At 41.2% G+C, this 23,323-nt stretch overlaps 1 protein-coding gene across 3 annotated transcripts in view; it reads left to right on the top strand.

Moving 5' to 3' along the window:
• Window positions 1–22,416, top strand: part of STAT2 (signal transducer and activator of transcription 2) — a 150,455-nt gene extending 128,039 nt beyond the window's left edge. For all 3 annotated transcript variants that reach the window (XM_077297604.1, XM_077297606.1, XM_077297605.1), the window contains 6 exons: window positions 4,250–4,344; window positions 7,625–7,764; window positions 7,917–8,105; window positions 8,871–8,925; window positions 21,388–21,530; window positions 21,817–22,416. In XM_077297604.1, the coding sequence (XP_077153719.1) occupies window positions 4,250–4,344; window positions 7,625–7,764; window positions 7,917–8,105; window positions 8,871–8,925; window positions 21,388–21,530; window positions 21,817–21,923 (729 nt within the window). In that variant the 3' untranslated portion in view covers window positions 21,924–22,416. The remainder of the gene's footprint in view (window positions 1–4,249; window positions 4,345–7,624; window positions 7,765–7,916; window positions 8,106–8,870; window positions 8,926–21,387; window positions 21,531–21,816) is intronic.
• Window positions 22,417–23,323: the final 907 nt, after the last annotated feature.

The following is a 23,323-nucleotide window of genomic DNA, read 5'->3' as shown; positions in this document are numbered from 1 at the left end:
TTATTTTGAATTATTATTATTATTATTATTATTTATTTAGAATTTTTACTCTGTTAAACCAGAGAGTTATGTGACGCAAAATAGTTAGTAAATAACATTTCCCACATGTCTACTTTACATCAGCACAATTTTGGAAACAACATTTTTTTAGTTAGGAAATTATAAGGGTTAAAAGTTGACCAGCGATTTCTCATTTTTACAACAAAATTTACAAATCCATTTTTTTAGGGACCACTTCACATTTGAAGTCAGTTTGAGGGGTCTATATGGCTGAAAATAGCCAAAAGTTACACCATTATAAAAACTTTACCCCTTAAGGTGCTCAAAACCACATTCAAGAAATTTATTAACCCTTCAGGTGTTTCACAGCAGCAGAAGCAACATGGAAGAAAAAAACGAACATTTAACTTTTTAGTCACAAAAATGATCTTTTAGCAACAATTTTTTTATTTTCCCAAGGGTAAAAGGAGAAACTGGACCACGGACGTTGTTGTCCAATTTGTCCTGAGTACGCTGATACCTCATATGTGGGGGTAAACCACTGTTTGGGCGCACGGCAGGGCTCGGAAGGGAAGGAGCGCCATTTGACTTTTTGAATGAATAATTGGCTCCAATCTTTAGCGGACACCATGTCGCGTTTGGAGAGCCCCCGTGTGCCTAAACATTGGAGCTTCCCCACAAGTGACCCCATTTTGGAAACTAGACCCCCCAAGGAACTTATCTAGAAGCATAGTGAGCACTTTAAACCCCCAGGTGCTTCACAAATTGATCCGTAAAAATGAAAAAGTACTTTTTTTTCCCCAAAAAATTATTTTAGCCTCAATTTTTTCATTTTCACATGGGCAACAGGATAAAATGGATCCTGAGTACGCTGAAACCTCATATGTGGGGGGGAATCACTGTTTGGGCACACGTCGGAGCTCGGAAGAAAAGTAGTGACGTTTTGGAATGCAGACTTTGATGGAATGGTCTGCGGGCGTCATGTTGCGTTTGCAAAACCCCTGATGTACCTAAACAGTAGAAATACCCCACAAGTGACTCCATTTTGGAAACTAGACCCCTCAAGAAACTTATCTAGATGTGTGGTGAGAACTTTGAACCCCCAAAAACCATGTTTGATAAATCTCCCCCTCATAACCCTATTACACATACTGTCCACCTACTTTTGGACCATCCTGTGTGTGTGTGTGTATGTATGTGTGTGTGTATATATATATATATATATATATATATATATATATATATATATATATATATATATATATATATATATATATATATATATATATATATATATATATATATATATATATATTTCTCATGTTGTCTTCTGCAGTAGACCGCTCCCCTGCCTTTCTTGGGGTGGTGACAGTTGGACCAGCAGCAATGTCTAAACTGTACACTTTGCCATTCTGCAAGCAATAGCTGATTTCCACCTGCAGTATTGGAGGAGTGCAGGAACACTGAATCTGGCCACATCCAGCGGTTGTCCTGCTTCAGAGCAGCGCTTAAAAGCTGTATAGCAAATAGCTTGTAAAAGCTGAGCTCCTTACCTAGAAGTCTGGCCACCGCAGATAGGTATGATTGGACTCGAGGATGTTCGGGTTCGGCCGACCTCTAGTTCTAAGTTTGGTTCGATGTCCCATCTTAACCCCAATCTTGACCCCGAACCCAATAGAATGGGGACCTGAACTTCGGTGCTTTAAAATGGTCATAGTAATGGCTAGGTGTTGCAAAAGGAAGCTAAATGGGGTAAGAGCAGGACAGTTTCCCTGCAAACAAACATGGATAAGGAAATGACATAAAATATCATAGAATAAAAAATAATCTTGGTACAAGTGGAGGAGGAGGTTGAAGGGGAGTTCTTTATTTGAGGAGGCACTCAAATTAAACAAATGGCAAATAGAATTGAACACTGGCTGGGTGCGGCTGGTATAGTTGTGAGCCAAAGGAACTGACAAGTCCTGTGAGATCCATGTTTGGTTCATTTTAATGAATGTTAGCTTCCCCGCGTTGGTTGTGGACTGGCGAATGCGCCTGTCTCTGATCACACACCCCTGCCGTTGACATGACAAGCTGTTCTTGGTGAGAGGTCTAATTGTCTGGGTCCTCTGTATGCCCCCCAGCCACGCTCCAGTGATTTCCCATGAGCTGCTTTGAGTGCTTCCCTGCTGTGAATACTGTTCTTTCTTCTCATCTTCCTCCTTCAAAACTATACCCTGGCTAGACAGATGTGTGCCTAGCTGCTGCTCGTACAGTAAAGGTACCGTTACACTAAACGACTTATCAACGATCACGATCAGCGATACAACCTGGCCGTGATCGTTGGTAAGTCGTTGTGTGGTGGCTGGGGAGCTGTCACACAGACAGCTCTCTCCAGCGACCAACGATCAGGGGAACGACTTCGGCATCGTTGAAACTGTCTTCAACGATGCCGAAGTCCCCTTGCAGCACCCGGGTAACCAGGGTAAACATCGGGTTACTAAGTGCAGGGCCGCGCTGGTTACCATTGTAAAAGTTAAAAAAAAAAAAAACAGTACATACTCACATTCTGATGTCTGTCACGTCCCCCGGCGTCCACAGGGTTAAAACTGCTTTCGGCAGGAGCGCTGGTAATGCACGCGCTGCTGCCGAGAGCTTCCCTGCACTTAATGTGTCAGCGCCGGCCGTAAAGCAGAGCACAGCGGTGACGTCACCGCTGTACTCTGCTTTACAGCCGGCGCTGACAGTCAACCCTGTGGACGCCGGGGGACGTGACAGACAAACTTTTGCAATGGTAACCAGGGTAAATATTGGGTTACTAAGCGCGGCCCTGCACTTAGTAACCCGATATTTACCCTGGTTACAAGTGAACACATCGCTGGATCGGCGTCACACACGCCGATCCAGCGATGACAGCGGGTGATCAGCGACCAAAAAAAAGGTCCTGATCATTCCCCAACGACCAACGATCTCCCAGCAGGGGCCTGATCGTTGGTCGCTGTCACACATAACGAGATCGTTAGTGGGATCGTTGCTTACGTCACCAAAAGCGTGACGTTGCAACGATATCGATAACGATATCGTTATGTGTGACTCAGCCTTAACTCACCCTACGAGCCATGTCAACCATGCCAATTGTCTGGGTCCTCTGTACGCCCCCCAGCCACGCTCCAGTGATTTCCCAAGAGCTGCTTTGAGTGCTTCCCTGCTATGAATACTGTTGTTCTTCCTTCTCATCTTCCTCCTTCAAAACTATACCCTGGCTAGACAGATGTGTGCCTAGCTGCTGCTCGTACAGTAACTAACCTTACGAGCCATATCAACCACAGCCATGCCAATACTTGGCATGGCTATGATGGCTCCGGAAGTACCCACAGCCTAAAAGTGCCCCCCTCCCATAAAAGCGAAGTGATCCCCTCAACGGTTGTTGTAAAAGTATTTTATGGTGGTTGTTAGGGGGTTAAGACTAGCATGTGATCACCAATAATGTCTGAATTACTGCATGTATTTATTATTATTATGTATTATTATAGCGCCATTTATTCCATGGCACTTTACATGTAAGGAGGGGTATACATAATAAAAACAAGTACAATAATCTTTAACAATGCAAGTCATAACTGGCACAGGAGGAGAGAGGACTCTGTCCGCGAGGGCTCCCAGTCTGCAAATATGGTGACACTTTCTTGTACTCTTGGTAAATGATGGTACATGTAGTTTAAAAATGCATTTATCTCGGCAAGTACTCAGCTGCAACTGGATGGTAGTCATCTGGCATTGATGCCCCATGTTGGCATTACAGATGGCTACAAGAATGGCTGATGCCGCATCAGTGCCAGGAAAGGAGTCTGTGAAGGGAAGTAAATAATGGCTGCTGTGTGCATGAGTTGCAGCGGGATGGCGCATGACAAGTGCATTAGGAGGAGAGTTCTGGGAATAGTTTAGTTACGGTCGGTCTTGTGAACCCTTCATAATTAAAAATGTAATGTTTTTGCTAAAATATGCTTAGGCTATGTGTCCACGATCCAGAACTAACAGCGTTTTGGGTAAATCTGCATGTGTTCACTGAATCATGTGAATTTGCCGCATTCAGTACATTCTACAGCTGACCTTTCTGTTGCGGATACTAGCATCTCCGAATGAGAAATAGATGTGCTGCCGTCCTGAAAGAGCCATCGCATGTCAGTATGGGTGCCCCTGCCATACACAACATGTAGTGGGTCCATAGGAGTTTACAAATCTTCTTTATTTACTTCTCACTTTGCAGGATCCTATGCCCAGAGTTTCCTTCACATTTTGGGAATGGTTTGATGCAATTTTGGCTCTTGTGAAATTACACCTGGAAAACATCTGGAATGATGGGTAAGTTTTGAGAAGATTTAATCCTTCTTTTCATTGCTGACAATTAGTAGTAATTGTAAAGTAATTGTTCAAGTTTCAATTATTTGTCGTCTTCACCCAAAATCAGGTATTGATTGGCTTATATAGAGATGTGAACCATTGTTTTCGTCTATCGGCTGGCCTAAGTCCTGGTGTGTTCGCATGTGGCGTGGGTTTTTTTTGTTGTTGTGTTTTTTGGGGTTTTTTTATTACTGCATTTTTTTTGGAAGAAAGGAAGTTGCATTTTACATTACCATCAAAAGCTTTGAGATTTCCAAAATCTCATGCACACACTGTTTTTATATTCTCCAGACTGAATTTGAGCACTGCAGCGTTTTTTAAATCTGCAGCATGTCAGTTTTTTCAGAAATTGTACAGCATTTTTCAACCCTAGAAAGCAATGAGAAAGTACAAAAACACTTCCAACAAGAATGCAACAACCAGGTTTTGCTGCTTTTTTGCCCATTTCTCTGCTGTATTTTGGTGAATAAAACTTAACTTTATTAAACATTTGGTGTGAACAAATGACACATGTAATCCACCCCCCCCCAATAAAAATAATAATTTAATAATAATAATTTTTATTTCTATAAAGCCAACATATTCCGCAGCACTTTACATTTCAGAGGAGACTTGTATAGACAATAAAAGACATTACAGAATAACAATAATCACATAAACAACAGATACCAAGAGGAGTGAGGGCCCTGCTCGCAAACTTAGTCTATGAGGAAATAAGGGAGACATCAAAGGTGGATGGTAACAATTGCTTTCATTGTTCGGACCAGCCATAATGTAATGTTATGTTATCAAAAATAAAAATAGGTACCAATAAAAGTAAAATTAATTGAGATATCAGTAGGATAAGTGTTTTTGAATATCCATATTGAATCAGGAGCCCCATATAATGCTCCATACTGTTCATGATGGGCCCCATAAGATGCTCCATAGAAAATATGCTCTATAGAAAATACTCCCCGTAAAGTTTATGATGGGCCCCATAAGATGCTCCACATTAAAATATGCCCCATATAATGCTGCACAAAGGTTAATAATGGCCCCATAGACACATTTGCCCCATATAATGCTGCACAAATGTTGATTATGGCCCCATAAGATGCTCCATAGAGATATTTGCCCCATATAATGCTGCACAAATGGTGATTATGGCCTCATAAGATGCTCCATAGAGATATTTTCCCCATATAGTGCTGCACAAATGTTGATTATGGCCCCATAAGATGCTCCATAGAGATATTTGCCCCATATACTGTTGCTACGATTAAAAAAAAATGAAGCTATACTCGCCTCTCGTCGCTCAGGCCCCCAACACTTGCAATATTCATCTGTCCTCGTTCCACCGCCGGGCGCTGCTCTGTCTTCAGCATCCTCTGCAGTGACTGTCCAGGCAGAGGGCACGCACTAACCATGTCATCGCGCCCTCTGACCTGAGAGTCACAGCAGAGGACGCGGAAGACTGAGCCCGGCGGTGGAACGAGGACAGGTGAATATTACGCAATGCTGCTCACCCTCCCCATTATACTCACCTGTTCCCGGCGCGGTCCCTGGCAGCTTCCCTGATGGTCTTCTCCGAGCGCTGACAGCTTCTCCCAGCGTTGAGCGGTCACATGGTACCGCTCATTCTAGTAATGAATATGCAGCCTCACCCCTATGGGAGTGAAGTCACGTCCATGTTTATTACAGTAATGAGCAGTATCATGTGACCGCTCAACGCTGGAAGAAGCTGTCAGCGCCCGGAGACCATTGGAGATGCAGGGACCACGCCAGGAGCAGGTGAGTATGTCACAGCCGCCACACCCCCTCCCCCGTCGACCCCCCCCCCCCCCCCGGGACAATGACTCGAGTATAAGCCGAGAGGGGCACTTTCAGCCTAAAAAATGGGCTGAAAATCTTGGCTTATACTCGAGTATATACGCTATACATATCTCAGACTGTGTCATACGTATCATAATGTATAAATAAATCACATGGGTTGGTAAGATGCATAGATCACTTGCATACCTTAGGTAGGCTATACATTAAGTGAAAACATTATTTCATCATACCATGTCCACATATATCCTAGACATACTGTATATATGTCCTGGATGAAGCATTTCAATGCGAAACGAGCGTCGGATGTGGTGGGTCCCTGGACATCATATTCTATGAGGTAATTATCTCATGTACATCGGCTTTACTTGTTGTATTGGATATATATGTGGCTATGGTATGGTGAAGCAGCGATGTTTTCTCTTAACGTTTAGCCTATAGTGATAAGTGAACATGGCTTGGATAATGTGGTATTCAAGTATCTTGGTTCCCCAAATGTGTTGTGGCTGTCTAACAGCCTCGAATCATGCAGCTGCAGGGAATCGAACATATTATTCGAGCACGTCCAAGATGCACCGATGACACCCGAGCATCCTCAGATAACATGTTTCCGAGCACTTTTGCTCCCCACAAATAGCCTACCTTAGACATCTATACGAGTGGCTTACTTGTGTCTGACGGCTCACTTACTTTATTTCAAGAGATTTAATTATTTTTCCTCAATATATACAGTATTTTTATTTTATTTTTTCTTGCCTCGCCAACCCATGTGATTTATTTATGCATGATGATACATACGACACAGTCTGAGATATGTATATTTCCTTTTTTGTATTGTTTATAGACTGTTTTTTCCCTATGTGGGTACACATTTGCAATAGACACAAGTGATATATTCGTATTTGACTATGTTTTGCTCCTTTTCCTCCTAATTTTGCTGTTATCATGTACATGGTGTTTTTGTATTTACTGGTAATATACTTCTATGTCCACGTATACTCACCAATTGCATCATCTGTGGTTTTGTTCTATCTGAAATGTGTATTTACATTATGGTTTTTAATGATTATTTATTAAATCTTTTGGTATTTATTTGGCCTTTAGCAGAGTTTTCTTCTTTGGTGTGTGTTTTCCATATATTCCATTGCCTATTTAATAGGATATTTAATATAGACAATATACTTGTTCATCATAAGTAGATTCTCGTCTACATTGAAATGAGTGGCATTGTTGACCCTGGACCTCACCCTGGCAAAAGGCATAAACCACTGGCGTGATGTTCAAGCTGGTTGTTATAGGAGGTGTCTGTACCCACATGGCATGGCAGCCGTTTTTAATGTTATGGCTGATTGGTGCATCTTACACCCTTGGTGACCTCAGATGACACCATGGTTCTTTGCTCAGTTTTGCTTTTCTCTTGTTGTGACAGCTATGTGATGGGATTTGTGAGTCGGAGCACAGAGGATGCTCTTCTGAGGACCATGCAGCAGGGTACTTTTCTTCTCCGCTTTAGCGAAAGTGAACGCGATGGAGGAATTACATGTTCCTGGGTGGATCATCAGCCTGATGGTATGCTGTACTAATATACAGAAATCATAGTGTAAGCAAGGGTTTGTGAACCCTGTTAGCCATACATTTATATTTAATGTCTAGGAAAAAAAAGTTGCAATCGAATATGAAGAAAAATTGGGCCAAAAAATGAATAAAATGTCTCCTCACAGGAACCTACACTATCCGATCAGTGGAGCCTTACAGAAAAAAAGAATTAAATCACATCCCCCTTACAGAGATCATCCGGAACTACCAACTTTTAGCAGAGGAAAACATCCCGGAGAACCCACTGAAATACCTGTATCCCGCTATCCCTAAGGATGAGGCTTTTGGAAAGTATTACGAGCATAACAGTGAAGGTGAATGGAGTGCTCGGAATGTGGGCAGTCATCTGTATTAAACTTTTTCTTTTTTTTAACAGGAAGAGCTATGATAGTAGTGAAGCTAGGCTGTTACAGGATTAACTAGAACTGTATGAAAACTTATATAATAGCGAAGATCTACAGCTCGACCATCTTAAGCCCCCATACACATTCGATAGCTGACGGCCAAATGGTTGTTCGGCTGAATACGATCTCTCTTGAGTCACCTATACACTGAGTGGCTGTGGGCTCCTGTGTTTGAGAGCCGCTGTCAGACTCCTTTTGGTAAGGGTTTATTTCCAGGGTATACCACAGTATCAGCCACTCAAATCCAACAGATGGGATCCTTTTTCTCCTTCGACATCATGTGCTTGCAGAAAGTCGCTAGGCTCTCATAAACATTAGACTGACGGCCAATCCTGATGATATTTTACCGCGTTTGTACAACTTTAGTCTAATTTTTATATAGGTTTTCAGCCTGATTGGCAGATTCACTCGTCCATACAATGGAGAGTCAAATTATCCAGTTGTTGTTCTCTAATATCCACATTCGATGAGTTTGAAAATTTACAAATAAATTTTCCCAACCTGTTTTTGCACACTGAAAAAACTTGAGTGGAGCCAATACTCATCTGTTGTTGTGGTGTTGGAGAGCAGACACATGTCCATGAAGTGGACACCGGAGTAACTAGATCTTCGTTATGTATGGTTTGACAATTATCTTTAATAATCTTTACTTGTATTTGTGTATTTTTTTTACAGTAAACATGGAATACCAAAAGTACTTGAAGCGCAAATTGATTGTGGTTTCAGAAAGGTGAGAAATGAGAATAATTACCAGTAAATCTTTAATTTCTCATTGATAGATAAAGTACTCTTTTTGCATTCTGTTTGGATATTCGTATAAATAGACTTTTTTTTTTTTTTACTTTAAAGGGGTTATCCAGTCAAAAATAACATATGACTATTAAATAAGAAATTATATACATTTCTAATATTGTTCAAGTACACCTTGTGTCCTGATTCTTTGTAGCTGTAACATAGAATTCCCTTATAAGCCCCTAAACCGTTTCTTCTGCACTTCTCCTCTGTACATTCGATTACAAGCAGATACCTATTTTTGCGTAATCTGTCACTTTGGTTTCTGCTAAAAATCTTTTTGTTGCCCCCAAAAGAATGGCTCGATGCACCTTGTCCGGGACCCCAAGATGCTCAATCACTATGTGAAGATTCAGCATATTTGGATGAAGCCCCTCAGGACAGTCATTGCATCCCCAGAACAGGGGTAGTTTGTCATTTATAAACACAAGGTTGAATACCTCCACATGGGAATATATCAGACTCTCATGCTTTTTACTTTTCGCTTGTTGTCATGCCCAACTGCTATCAATTTGTGACTCTCCCTTTTGGTCTGATGACTGCTATACAGATTATCATGAAGGTCTTGCCCGCTTGTCATAGCCATTATTTTTGGGTTTTTTTCAAATTCAAATTTTTTATTTTAGGATTATGACATTTTCAAAACAGAATGCAAACCAGAAAACCTGTTAACCGATATATACTTTAAGGATGTCCACTACTAGGACAACCCCTTCTTAAACTAAATGATCGGCCCTGGAAAAATAATAAACTCGCGGTCCCGGGTGGAATGACACATGATGTCCGGCACCCAATCAGCGCTGGCGTCACTGTCCTCCGCCTTTAGACAAACTGTGTGTGTGTGCATAGAGTGACTGCAGACTTGTACCCTAAGGCCGGATAATAACAAAAGCGTAATTAAATGGTGCAAAGGGGGATGTTCTCCAGCACTACAGTAGGTAGTTAAAATTTAGCCTTCAATTATATAGGATAAAAAATTTGAATGTGCACATATGAAAAAAGCCATAGTGCTTTTGCGTTTGTTAGAAACATCCTCAATCCTACCTAGAAAAGAATTTGTAAGCACTGCCTTATTTGGCTAGGCCACCTCTGATAAGACTGCAGCAGTGGCCTGTAATCTAGCCAATGAGCAGTAAGCTATATAATTATACATTTCTCCATACTTGATAATGTATTTTTTTTTTTATAACAAGTAAATTGCAATGTTGCTTTTTTTTACAAGCACTTTTCAATTTTAACCATTTATTGTGAAATTAACCCTTTTAGAAGACTATGATCCAACCCTGTCATTATATGTTGCTTTTGGACAGCAGTCTAGGAGACTGCATAGCCCAGGAAGAGACAACAATTGTTCCCACCAAGTGTTAGCTTCCTAGAGGCAGGGCATATATCCATAGTCCTATTTATATTACAAATTGTATGTATATATATATATATATATATATTATATATACACACACATATGTACGGAATATTACATCTGAGCGATCGGCCACGCACACGGGGGGGTGCGCGGGCGATCGCCACCGGGTGTCAGCTGATTCTGACAGCTGACACCCGGCACTAGGTGCCAGGAGCAGTCACAGACTGCTCCCACCACTTTAACCCCCGAAATGCTGCAATCAAACACTGCAGCATTCCGGAAGCCGGCACAGTGCTGACAGCCCCTCTGCCTTTGGATTGTTGCCATGGTGACCCGATGTAGTCATGACTACATTCGGGTCACTAGAGCGAGGTAGCTCAGCCGACTGGGAACGGAGCTCAGTGACCGGAGGTAAACTCTATGACGTCATTCCCGGTCACTGATGCTGCATTCCCCCAGCAGCTCATTCATCATTTGTTCTCAGCCTGGACGGTCGCATCTTGGCACCATCCAGGTTGAAAACTAATTATCCCCCAGACTTGGATTACGATGTGGGACAGAACGACGGACAGGTATGGTTTGTTGTTGTTTTTTTTATTTTTTTTTTATTACAGGAGATCCAGGGCTTCGGTGGAATTAGGTGAGGTCGTAAGTATAGTTTAATTGAGAATATTAAAGGAGTCTGTGCCATTTTTTTCATTTAAAGGACTTTATTCTCGCTGTGTCTTTATTTACCATATAACTGTAGGATTAGTAATGGATAGGTGTCTAATAGGCATCTCTCCATTACAAAAGCGTGGGCTTGATGTCACCTGACAATACAAAGGTGACATCAACCCCACAAATATGAACCCCACTTGCCACCGCTACAGGGCAAGTGGGAAGAGCCGGGCAAAGCGCCAGAATTGGCTCATCTAATAGATATGCCTTTTCTGGGCAGCTGTGGGCTGCTATTTTTAAGCTGGGGGGGTCAATATCCATGGCCCCTTGCGAGCCTGAGAATACCAGCCCCCAGCTGTGAGCTTTAGCAAGGCTGGTTGTCAAAAATGGGGGGGAACCCCACAACGTTTTTTAAAATTATTTATTTAAATAATTAAAAAAAAATAAAACACAGCGAGGGACCCTTCTATTCTTGATAACCAGCCTTGCTGAAGCTGACAACTGAGGGTTGCAACCCCCAGCTGTGAGTTTTGCCTGGATGGTTATAAAAAATACAGGGGAACCCACACCTTTTTTTCATTTATTTATTTATAGCGTAGGCCTGCTGTCTCTTTTACCACTTAAATGTAACTCTCATCAGTCTCCCCTGCTTGCTTGATCGCCGGCAGAGCAGGTGAGAATGATGAGAACCGTGTTCAGCACCCTGCGAAGGGGAACAGCGCTTAGTGTAACACTTCTTCCCCGGCGCCGATGCATGTCACACAGATTACATCCATGTGTATTATGCGTATGCGCGTGTGTGGGACGTTTTGTGGCCCGTGCTGACATTAAAAAACAGACATGTCAGCATGTTTTGTCCACAGACACACTGTCCATGGTAACACACTGACATGTGCACAGACCCATTCACTTGAATAGGCAAGTAGCGCTCTGTTCCTCCTAAGTCTCTCCGCATGGCTAAGTAGCACTATTCAGCCACATATGGGGTATTGCAACGTTCAGTAGAAATTGTGGGACAAATTCTTGTGCCATTTTTACCCACTTTTTGAGTGAAAATGTAAAATCTTTGGGTAAAACAAAATTTTGGTGGTAAAAATTTAGTTATTTTGTCTTCACTGCCCAATGGTATAAAATTCTGTGACACACCCATGGTGTCAGTATGATCACTGCACCGCTAGATGAATTCATTGAGAGGAGTAGTTCATAAAATGGGATCACTTATGGGGGGTTTAGCTGTTCTGGCACCTCATGGGCTCTCCCAGTTGATTATGGCACCTGCAAACCATAACAGTAAAACCTGGCGCTCCTTGCCTTCTGAGCTTTGCACTGTGCCTAAAAAATATTTCCCAATTACATGTAGGGTATTGACACACTCAGGAAAAATTGGACCTCAGTTTGTTGTAAAAAAAAAAATTCCTATTAGCCCTTAGAAAAATTAAAAAATTGGGGCTAACACAATATTTCTCCTTCTCCTCATTGGGGGACACAGACCGTGAGACTAGCTGCTTTCACGCCTCTCGGATGTGGCTACTTGCGTGGCGCTGTCAGCAGCAAATACCATTACACTCAGAAGGACTTTATAGCTCAGAGAATGGAAGCGTACTCTGCGGTCAAAAAGCCTCTGACATCACTCCCTTACCAGGGTGATCAGTTATTTAGTGAGAAGTTGGGAGCGTTCCCCACGCAGGAACAAAGAATTGCATGTTTCCTATAGACCCAACCAGCAGTGGATGAGTTGACCAGGACGGTCAAACAGGCTTTCAGACGGTAGTCTCTGAGCTCCTTCCTCATCGTAGGGAGATCCTTTCTCCCAGTTCAACGGTTATTAGTGACTACTGATGCCAATCCTCTTCTCCTGATCATTGTTCTGGGGATCTGAACACTACGGCTAATTCTACAGCAGGTCCACTGCCTTCTGGCGGGTCACCCCATCTGAATTCAATCGGACAATGCCACAGCTGTGCCATACGTCAATCATCTAGCAGGTACCCACGGTCAGGTGTCATGGTCAAGGTACCCCACATTCTCTGATGGGCCGATATCTGTCATTCAGGTGATCTCGGCACTACACATCCCAGGAGTAGAACTCTGCCGCATCCGAGAGGCATGAAAGCAGCTAGTCTCACAGTCTGTGTCCCCCAATGAATGGCTTGGATTTTACGGTGAGTACACAAAAATCCCTATTTTAGTGGTATAAATGTAATTTATTCTTTCTTCACCGCTCAGTGGTATAAAATTCTGTGAGGCACATGTGGTGTTAATTTAGTCACTGCACCCATAGATGAATTCATTGGGGAGTGTAGTTTGTAAAATGAGTTCACATATAGGGAGTTTCGGTTGTTCTGGCACCTCAGGGACTCTGCCAATGTGACATGGCACCCTTAAACCATTCCAGCAAAATCTGAACTCCAATATGGTGCCTCTTCCCTTCTGAGCTTTGCACTGTGCCTCAAATCTAGTATTCCCCTACATATGGGGTATCAGCGTACTCAAGAAAAATAGTACAACAACTTTTGGGGTCCAATTTCTCCTGTTACCCTTGATGAAATAAAAAAATGGGGGCAAAAAGATCATTTTTGTTGAAAAAATATGATTTTTTTATTTTTACGGCTCTACGTTATAAACTTCTGTGAAGCACTTGAGGATTCAAAGTGCTCACCACACAACTAGATAAGTTCCTTGGGGGTCTAGTTTCCAAAACTGTGTCACTTGTGGGGGGTTTCCACTGTTTAGGCACATCAGGGGCTCTCCGAACGCGACATGGCGTCCGATCTCAATTCCAGCCAGTTTTGCATTTAAAAGTCAAACGGCGCTCCTTCCCTTCCGAGCTCTGCCATGCGCCCAAACAGTGGTTTACCTGCATATATGGGGTATCAGCGTGCTCAGGACAAATTGCACAATAACTTTTGGTGTCCAATTTCTCCTGTTACCCTTGGTAAAGTAAAAAAAAAAATTGGATCTGAAGTAATTTTTTTGTGAAAAAAGGTTAAATGTTCATTTTTTATTTTTTTAAACATTCCAAAAATTCCTGTGAAGCACCTGAAGGGTTAATATACGTTTTAAGTGTGGTTTTGAGCACCTTAAGGGTGCAGTTTTTAGATGGTGTCACTTTTGGGTATTTTCTATCATATAGACCCCTCAAAGTGACCTCAAATGTGAGGTGGTCCCTAAAAAAAATGGTGTTGTGAAAATGAGAAATCGCTGTTTAACTTTTAACCCTTATAACGTCCTAACAAAATAAAAATTTCCAAAATTGTGCTGATGTAAAGTAAACATGTGGGAAATGTTACTTATTAAGTATTTTGTGTGACATATCTCTGTGATTTATGGGCATGAATATTCAAATTTGGAAAATTGCTAAATTTTTTTCACAAATAAACGCAAGTCATATCAAAGACATTTTTACCACTAACGTGAAGTACAATATGTCACGAGAAAATATTGTCAGAATCACCGGGATCCATGGAAGCGATCCAGAGCTATTACCTCATAAAGGGACAGTGGTCAGAAGTGTAAAAATTGGCCCGGTCATTAACGTGCAAACCACCCTCGGGGGTTAAGGAACAAAACAATTGAAGTAACTAATCAATAAATGTAAATCCTAGCATTTATTAGCTTATAAATAGTTACATTTAACAGTTTCAGGAATGGATACTGGAATACAAAGGCATAGTTAACCCCTTAATCCCGTATGACGTACTATCCCGTCAAGGTGACCTGGGACTTAATTCCCGGTGACGGGATAGTACGTCATACGCGATCGGCCGCGCTCACGGGGGGAGCGCGGCCGATCGCGGCCGGGTGTCGGCTGCATATCGCAGCTGACATCCGGCACTATGTGCCAGGAGCGGTCACGGACCGCCCCCGGCACATTAACCCCCGGCACACCGCGATCAAACATGATCGCGGTGTACCGGCGGTACAGGGAAGCATCGCGCAGGGAGGGGGCTCCCTGCGGGCTTCCCTGAGACGATCGGTACAAGGTGATGTACTCACCTCGTACCGAACGTCTTCTCCCTGCAGGCCCCGGATCCAAAATGGCCGAGGGGCTGTATCCGGGTCCTGCAGGGAGCACTTCCGGGTCGGAGCAGGCTGCAGATGAAAGCTGCAGCCTGCACGGCTGTAAGTGAGATCGGAGATCTCACAGAGTGCTGTGCACACTGTGAGATCAGCGATCTGTAATGTCCCCCCCTGGGACAAAGTAAAAAAGTAAAAAAAAAAATTTCCACATGTGTAAAAAAAAATAAAAAAAAATTCCTAAATAAATAATAATAAAAAAAAAAAATATTATTCCCATAAATACATTTCTTTATCTAAAAAAAACAAACAAAAACAATAAAAGTACACATATTTAGTATCGCCGCGTCCGTAACGACCCAACCTATAAAACTGGCCCACTAGTTAACCCCTTCAGTAAACACCGTAAGAGAAAAAAAAAAAAAAACGAGGCAAAAAACAACGCTTTATTACCATACCGCCGGACAAAAAGTGGAATAACACGCGATCAAAAAGACGGATATAAATAACCATGTTACCGCTGAAAACGTCATCTTGTCCCGCAAAAAACTAGCCGCCATACAGCATCATCAGCAAAAAAATGAAAAAGTTATAGTCCTCAGAATAAAGCGATGCCAAAATAATTATTTTTTCTATAAAATAGTTTTTATCGTATAAAAGCGTCAAAACATAAAAAAATGATATAAATGAGATATCGCTGTAATCGTACTGACCCGACGAATAAAACTGCTTTATCAATTTTACCAAGCGCAGAACGGTATAAACGCCTCCCCCAAAAGAAATTCATGAATAGCTGGTTTTTGGTTATTCTGCCTCACAAAAATCGGAATAAAAAGTGATAAAAAATGGTCACGTGTCCGAAAATGTTACCAATAAAAACGTCAACTCGTCCCGCAAAAAACAAGACCTCACATGACTCTGTGGACCAAAATGTGGAAAAATTATAGGTCTCAAAATGTGGAGACGCAAAAACTTTTTTGCTATAAAAAGCGTCTTTTAGTCTGGTTTCACACTTGCGTTTTTATCTGCATGCGTTTTTTAAAAAAACCGCATGTGTGAAAAAATGCATGTAAACGCGGTAAAACGCATGCGTTTTTATAGAAAAACACAAGAAAACAAGAAAAAAACAAAAAACCCTAACCCTACCCCTAACCCTACCCCAACCTGAAATACGTGGCACTGAAATACGTGGCACTGAAATATACGTTTATATACGTATATAAGTGCCACGATATTTCAGTGGCCACGTATATAAGTGCCACGTATATAAGTGCCACGTATTTAAGTGCCACGTATTTAAGTGCCACGTATTTAAGTGCCACGTATTTAAGTGCCACGTATTTCAGTGCCACGTATTTCAGTGCCACGTATTTCAGTGCCACGTATTTAAGTGCCACGTATTTACCAGTGCCTGAAATACGTGGCACTGAAATACGTGGCACTGAAATATCGTGGCACTGAAGTATTTACGTGCCACGTATTTTTCAGTGCCTGAAATACGTGGCACTGAAATACGTGGCACTGAAATACGTGGCACTGAAATATCGTGGCACTGAAATATCGTGGCACTGAAATACGTGGCACTGAAATACGTGGCACTGAAATACGTGGCACTTAAATACGTGGCTCTTAAATACGTGGCTCTTAAATACGTGGCTCTTAAATACGTGGCACTTATATACGTGGCACTTATATACGTGGCACTTATGACTGTCAGAAAATGTTCAGTAAACGGTTAGGGGTGAGGTTAGGGGTAGGGTTTCAGGTAGAATTGGGGAGTTTCCACTGTTCAGGCACATCAGGGGCTCTCCAAACGCGACATGGCGTCCAATCTCAATTCCAGCCAATTCTGCGTTGAAAAAGTAAAACAGTGCTCCTTCCCTTCCGAGCTCTCCCGTGCGTCCAAAAAGGGGTTTACCCCAACATATGGGGTATCAGCGTACTAGGGACAAATTGAACAACAACTTCTGGGGTCCAAGTTCTCTTGTTATCCTTGGGAAAATAAAAATTTGGGGGGCTAAAAATCATTTTTGTGGGAAAAAAAATATGTTTTATTTTCACGGCTCTGCGTTGTAAACTGTAGTGAAACACTTGGGGGTTCAAAGTTCTCACAACACATCTAGATAAGTTCCTTGGGAGGTCTAGTTTCCAATATGGGGTCACTTGTGGGGGGTTTGTACTATTTGGGTACATCAGGGGCTCTGCAAATGCAACGTGACGCCTGCAGACCAATCCATTTAAGTCTGCATTCCAAATGGCGCTCCTTCCCTTCCGAGCTCTGTCATGCGCCCAAACAGTGGTTCCCCCCCACATAGGGGGTATCAGCGTACTCAGGACAAATTGGACAACAACTTTTAGGGTCCAATTTATCCTGATACCCTTGTGAAAATACAAAACTGGGGGCTAAAAAATCATTTTTGTGAAAAAGAAAAATAATTTTTATTTTCACGGCTCTGCGTTATAAACTGTAGTGAAACACTTGGGGGTTCAAAGTTCTCACAACACATCTAGATAAGTTCCTTGGGGGGTCTAGTTTCCAATATGGGGTCACTTGTGGGGGGTTTGTACTGTTTGGGTACATCAGGGGCTCTGCAAATGCAACGTGATGCCTGCAGACCAATCCATTTAAGTCTGCATTCCAAATGGCGCTCCTTCCCTTCCGAGCTCTGTCATGCGCCCAAACAGTGGTTCCCCCCCACATAGGGGGTATCAGCGTACTCAGGACAAATTGGACAACAACTTTTAGGGTCCAATTTATCCTGATACCCTTGTGAAAATACAAAACTGGGGGCTAAATTTCATTTTTGTGAAAAAAAAAAAAAATTATTTTCACGGCTCTGCGTTATAAACTGTATTGAAACACTTGGGGGTTCAAAGTTCTCACAACACATCTAGATAAGTTCCTTGGGGGGTCTAGTTTCCAATATGGGGTCACTTGTGGGGGGTTTGTACTGTTTGGGTACATCAGGGGCTCTGCAAATGCAACGTGACGCCTGCAGACCAATCCATTTAAGTCTGCATTCCAAATGGCGCTCCTTCCCTTCCGAGCTCTGTCATGCGCCCAAACAGTAGTCCCTCCCCACAAATGGGGTATCAGCGTACTCCAGACAAATTGGACAACAACTTTTGGGGTCCAATTTATCCTGATACCCTTGTGAAAATACAAAACTGGGGGCTAAAAAATCATTTTTGTGAAAAAAAAAAATAATTTTTATTTTCACGGCTCTGCGTTATAAACTGTAGTGAAACACTTGGGGGTTCAAAGCTCTCAAAACACATCTAGATAAGTTCCTTAGGGGGTCTACTTTCCAAAATGGTGTCACTTGTGGGGTTTTTTAATGTTTAGGCACATCAGGGGCTCTCCAAATGCAACATGGCATCCCATCTTAATTCCAGTCAATTTTGCATTGAAAAGTCAAATAGCGCTCCTTCCCTTCCGAGCTCTGCTATGCACCCAAACAGTGGTTTACCCCCACATATGGGGTATCGTCGTACTCAGGACAAATTGCACAACAACTTTTGTGGTCTAATTTCTTCTCTTACCCTTGGGGAAATAAAAAAATGGGGGTGAAAAGATCATTTTTGTGAAAAAATATGATTTTTTATTTTTACGGCTCTGCATTATAAACTTCTGTGAAGCACTTGTTGGGTCAAAGTGCTCAACACACATCTAGATAAGTTCCTTAAGGGGTCTACTTTCCAAAATGGTGTCACTCGTGGGGGGTTTCAATGTTTAGGCACATTAGGGGCTCTCCAAACGCAACATGGCGTCCCATCTCAATTCCAGTCAATTTTGCATTGAAAAGTCAAATGGCGCTCCTTCCCTTCCAAGCTCTGCCCTGCGCCCAAACAATGGTTTACACCCACATATGGGGTATCAGTGTACTCAGGACAAACTGCACAACAATTTTTGGGGTCCAATTTCTTCTCTTACCCTTGGGAAAATAAAAAATTGGGGGTGAAAAGATCATTTTTGTGAAAAAATATGATTTTTTATTTTTACGGCTCTGCATTATAAACTTCTGTGAAGCACTTGTTGGGTCAAAGTGCTCAACACACATCTAGATAAGTTCCTTAAGGGGTCTACTTTCCAAAATGGTGTCACTCGTGGGGGGTTTCAATGTTTAGGCACATTAGGGGCTCTCCAAACGCAACATGGCGTCCCATCTCAATTCCAGTCAATTTTGCATTGAAAAGTCAAATGGCGCTCCTTCCCTTCTGAGCTCTGCCCTGCGCCCAAACAATGGTTTACACCCACATATGGGGTATCAGTGTACTCAGGACAAACTGCACAACAATTTTTGGGGTCCAATTTCTTCTCTTACCCTTGGGAAAATAAAAAATTGGGGGTGAAAAGATCATTTTTGTGAAAAAATATGATTTTTTATTTTTACGGCTCTGCATTATAAACTTCTGTAAAGCACTTGTTGGGTCAAAGTGCTCACCACACATCTAGATAAGTTCCTTAGGGGGTCTACTTTCCAAAATGGTGTCACTTTTTAGGGGTTTCAATGTTTAGGCACATCAAGGGCTCTCTAAATGCAACATGGCGTCCCATCTCAATTCCAGTCAATTTTGCATTGAAAAGTCAAATGGCGCTCCTTCCCTTCCGAGCTCTGCCCTGCGCCCAAACAATGGTTTACACCCACATATGGGGTATCAGCGTACTCAGGACAAATTGCACAACAATTTTTGGGGTCCAATTTCTTCTCTCACCCTTGGGAAAATAAAAAATTGGGGGTGAAAAGATAATTTTTGTGAAAAAATATGATTTTTTATTTTTACGGCTCTGCATTATAAACTTCTGTAAAGCACTTGTTGGGTCAAAGTGCTCACCACACATCTAGATAAGTTCCTTAGGGGGTCTACTTTCCAAAATGGTGTCACTTGTGGGGGGTTTCAGTGTTTAGGCACATCAGGGGCTCTCCAAACGCAACATGGCGTCCCATCTCAATTCCAGTCAATTTTGCATTGAAAAGTCAAATGGCGCTCCTTTGCTTCCAAGCTCTGCCATGCGCCCAAACTGTGGTTTACCCCCACATATGGGGTATCAGCGTACTCAGGACAAATTGTACAACAACTTTTGGGGTCTATTTTCTCCTGTTACCCTTGGTAAAATAAAACAAATTGGAGCTGAAATAAATTTTGTGTGAAAAAAAGTTAAATGTTCATTTTTATTTAAACATTCCAAAAATTCCTGTGAAACACCTGAAGGGTTAATAAACTTCTTGAAAGTGGTTTTGAGTACCTTGAGGGGTGCAGTTTTTAGAATGGTGTCACACTTGGGTATTTTCTATCATATAGACCCGTCAAAATGACTTCAAATGAGATGTGGTCCCTAAAAAAAAATGGTGTTGTAAAAATGAGAAATTGCTGGTCAACTTTTAACCCTTATAACTCCGTCACAAAAAAAAAATTTGGTTCCAAAATTGTGCTGATGTAAAGTAGACATGTGGGAAATGTTATTTATTAAGCATTTTGTGTGACATATGTCTGTGATTTAAGGGCATAAAAATTCAAAGTTGGAAAATTGCGAAATTTTCAAAATTTTCGCCAAATATTCGTTTTTTTCACAAATAAACGCAAGTTATATCGAAGAAATGTTACCACTAACATGAAGTACAATATGTCACAAGAAAACAATGTCAGAATCGCCAAGATCCGTTGAAGCGTTCCAGAGTTATAACCTCATAAAGGGACAGTGGTCAGAATTGTAAAAATTGGCCCGGTCATTAACGTGCAAACCACCCTCGGGGCTTAAGGGGTTAAAGTCCAAAATATAAATATATAGCAGCAAGGTGTGCAATATAGCCTTCCCTATATCTTTAAATTAATTTAAGGCACATAACCCCTGAAGGTGCTAATGCATATAAATCTCTAAGAATTTTTTGTTTAATTATACTTAAAGTGCAGATGCCAATCAATAATATTATGAATACATTATTTTTTATAATTAGAAGTAATCTGATTTAATAATCCAAAAATAAAGGCATGCTGGTATGTTAGATGGTCACTAGATGACACTACCAGATCACGATTTTAAAGTGCTTGTGCATAAAACACCCGAGATCACTGCAGCTAATCCAACAAATGAATGAAAACACTTGTGATTATGGACAAAGATCCCCTAACCGTGAGGATACAGACATTAAAAACTTACTTAAAAAAACCACTATGTTTTAAATGTATTGATTAGTTACTTAAATTGCTAGGTTTGGGAACAAACCTTGTGTCCATTATTTCCTCTGTTGCAGCCTCTTAGCTACCTGCGCCTTGTGACTTTGTAATTGGTTAAACAGTTGTGTATTGTGCTTTTTGCTTTGAGCTGCTCAGTTACTTTATGTACATTTTTTATTCTAGGAATGTGGAGGACTCGCTAAGCAGCATTGCTTCTGGAACACCCCAATATTTTCCAGAGACTTCTCAGAGTGACCACGATATGTTTCTGCTTAACCAAACTGAATATCCCCAAAACGTAGCAGTTCTGACCGATGACATGAATCGTAAGTGTTCTTTTCAATAACTGTTTTGCTTGAGGTTTTCCTGACACATATTTTTTGGGGGGTTGGGGGATTTAGGCTTGTTTTAAAAAAACACGAATTTCAAGCATTTTTTTTTTTTTTTTTATTTATTTTAATTTGATATTTTCAAACATTTTTGTTAACATTTTGTGACTTTTCCATAAACCTGTAGATTGTCACTGTTGTGTTTTATTACCTATGAAAATCTTATCTAGTGACATGGCGCTTGGTAAGTTGCTGAACCAGGAATGTTGCTTTTATTTTTCAGAGATGAGAATGAATAATATCTTCATAAATCCGGACAGAGATCCAATGCTCCAAGATCTGCCCACAATTTCTAATGAGCTATCCCTGGATTCTTTAAACTTTTATTGACTACAAGAACACAACAGAACTATTTGCTAGTTTTTAGAATGTACAGAAATGTGGCAGAAGTGTTTTTTTTTTTTTTTGGGACATTCCAATAGACCACAGTCGGGTGTCATCACTGACGGCTCAGTCCTGCTACTGAAAAACCTCTGACATTAACAAAGCATTGCTACTTAGTCTGTAATGATCATAAAATCACACTGCACTTTTTTTTTGCATTCTTACCCCGGTGTAGCTATTGCTTTCTTATACACAGTAATGTGCTTCTCAGTGTTACAGTATGCTACCGCAGAATGTTCCCCATTTTTATTATTTGGAGGGAACAACTGCACATTCATCACTAGTTTTGGATGTTTTTGCAGCATATGTTGTGCTGTATGGCTGTATAAATAACTTTATTCTGGAGTTTATTCTGATTGCGGGAACAAAAAAAAAATTAAAAAAATGGAATACCCCATTAATAGATGTGTGGCTAATAAAAATAAAGGTGTCCAGCTGCCATGTTTTCTCCAATTTTGCCCAACTTTCCTGATTTGCATGGGACGCTGTGGAGCAGGATCACATTTAACAACTGCTGATCTACTGACCAAGAGTTGGTGAGTAAGGATCCAGGATAAACTACGAAGAAAACTCTCATGCTAGATAAGATATCAAATCTCACGGGGGAAAAAAAATCATCTTCGCTAGAATATATGGTAATTGGTGAAGTGTGAAAAATGTTATATATACATGTTAGTATTGACTTATAAAAGACAATAAGGTAATGCTAATTATGAAAATATTAATCTTGAAATTTAATAGGGGGGTAAAAAAGGGAGGTAGGATAAAAGGGTATACATGATAACAGGTTTACTACTCCTCTAATGATAATCTCTTGCTGATTAAACAGTGATTTTATTACAACTACAGCAAACAGCCCAGTAAGTTGTTCATCATTGGAATCGGGGTCTCTGTCTCTACATCATGTTGCTCTCAGATTATATTAGATGAGGAGATTTATGGCAGGTCCTTGCATTGCTGCTTATACTTGGATTATAAGACATGGATGTGTGAATCTAGCATTTGTTACTAAATCAACAAGTTAACTGTTGGATCGAATTTCATCAGCCACCCTCAGCCATGATTGCTGCCAGACCTGGCGAATCTAAAAAGTACTTACACCTTTATACTATACAGGGAGGACTTCACTGCTGTCCAATGCTTTACCATTCATGAGATGGCTACTCAAGAAAAAGGGAGTTTACCACAATTTTTCTCTCCTATATTCAGTTCCTCAATATAATGAAATAGTAATGATGTACAAGGAAAATCCCAATAAGGTTACTGATTTATATGATAACACAGGGAATAAGAATGATTAAGATTCTACAAAGATGGTCAACCACAAAGTATAATGTACAACATCC

The sequence above is a fragment of the Ranitomeya variabilis genome, chromosome 3, assembly GCF_051348905.1.
Source record: "Ranitomeya variabilis isolate aRanVar5 chromosome 3, aRanVar5.hap1, whole genome shotgun sequence".
In the NCBI taxonomy this organism is placed as follows: Eukaryota; Metazoa; Chordata; class Amphibia; order Anura; family Dendrobatidae; genus Ranitomeya; species Ranitomeya variabilis.
Note: the sequence above shows the minus strand (reverse complement) of the source record. Positions and strands in the feature narration are given on the sequence as shown.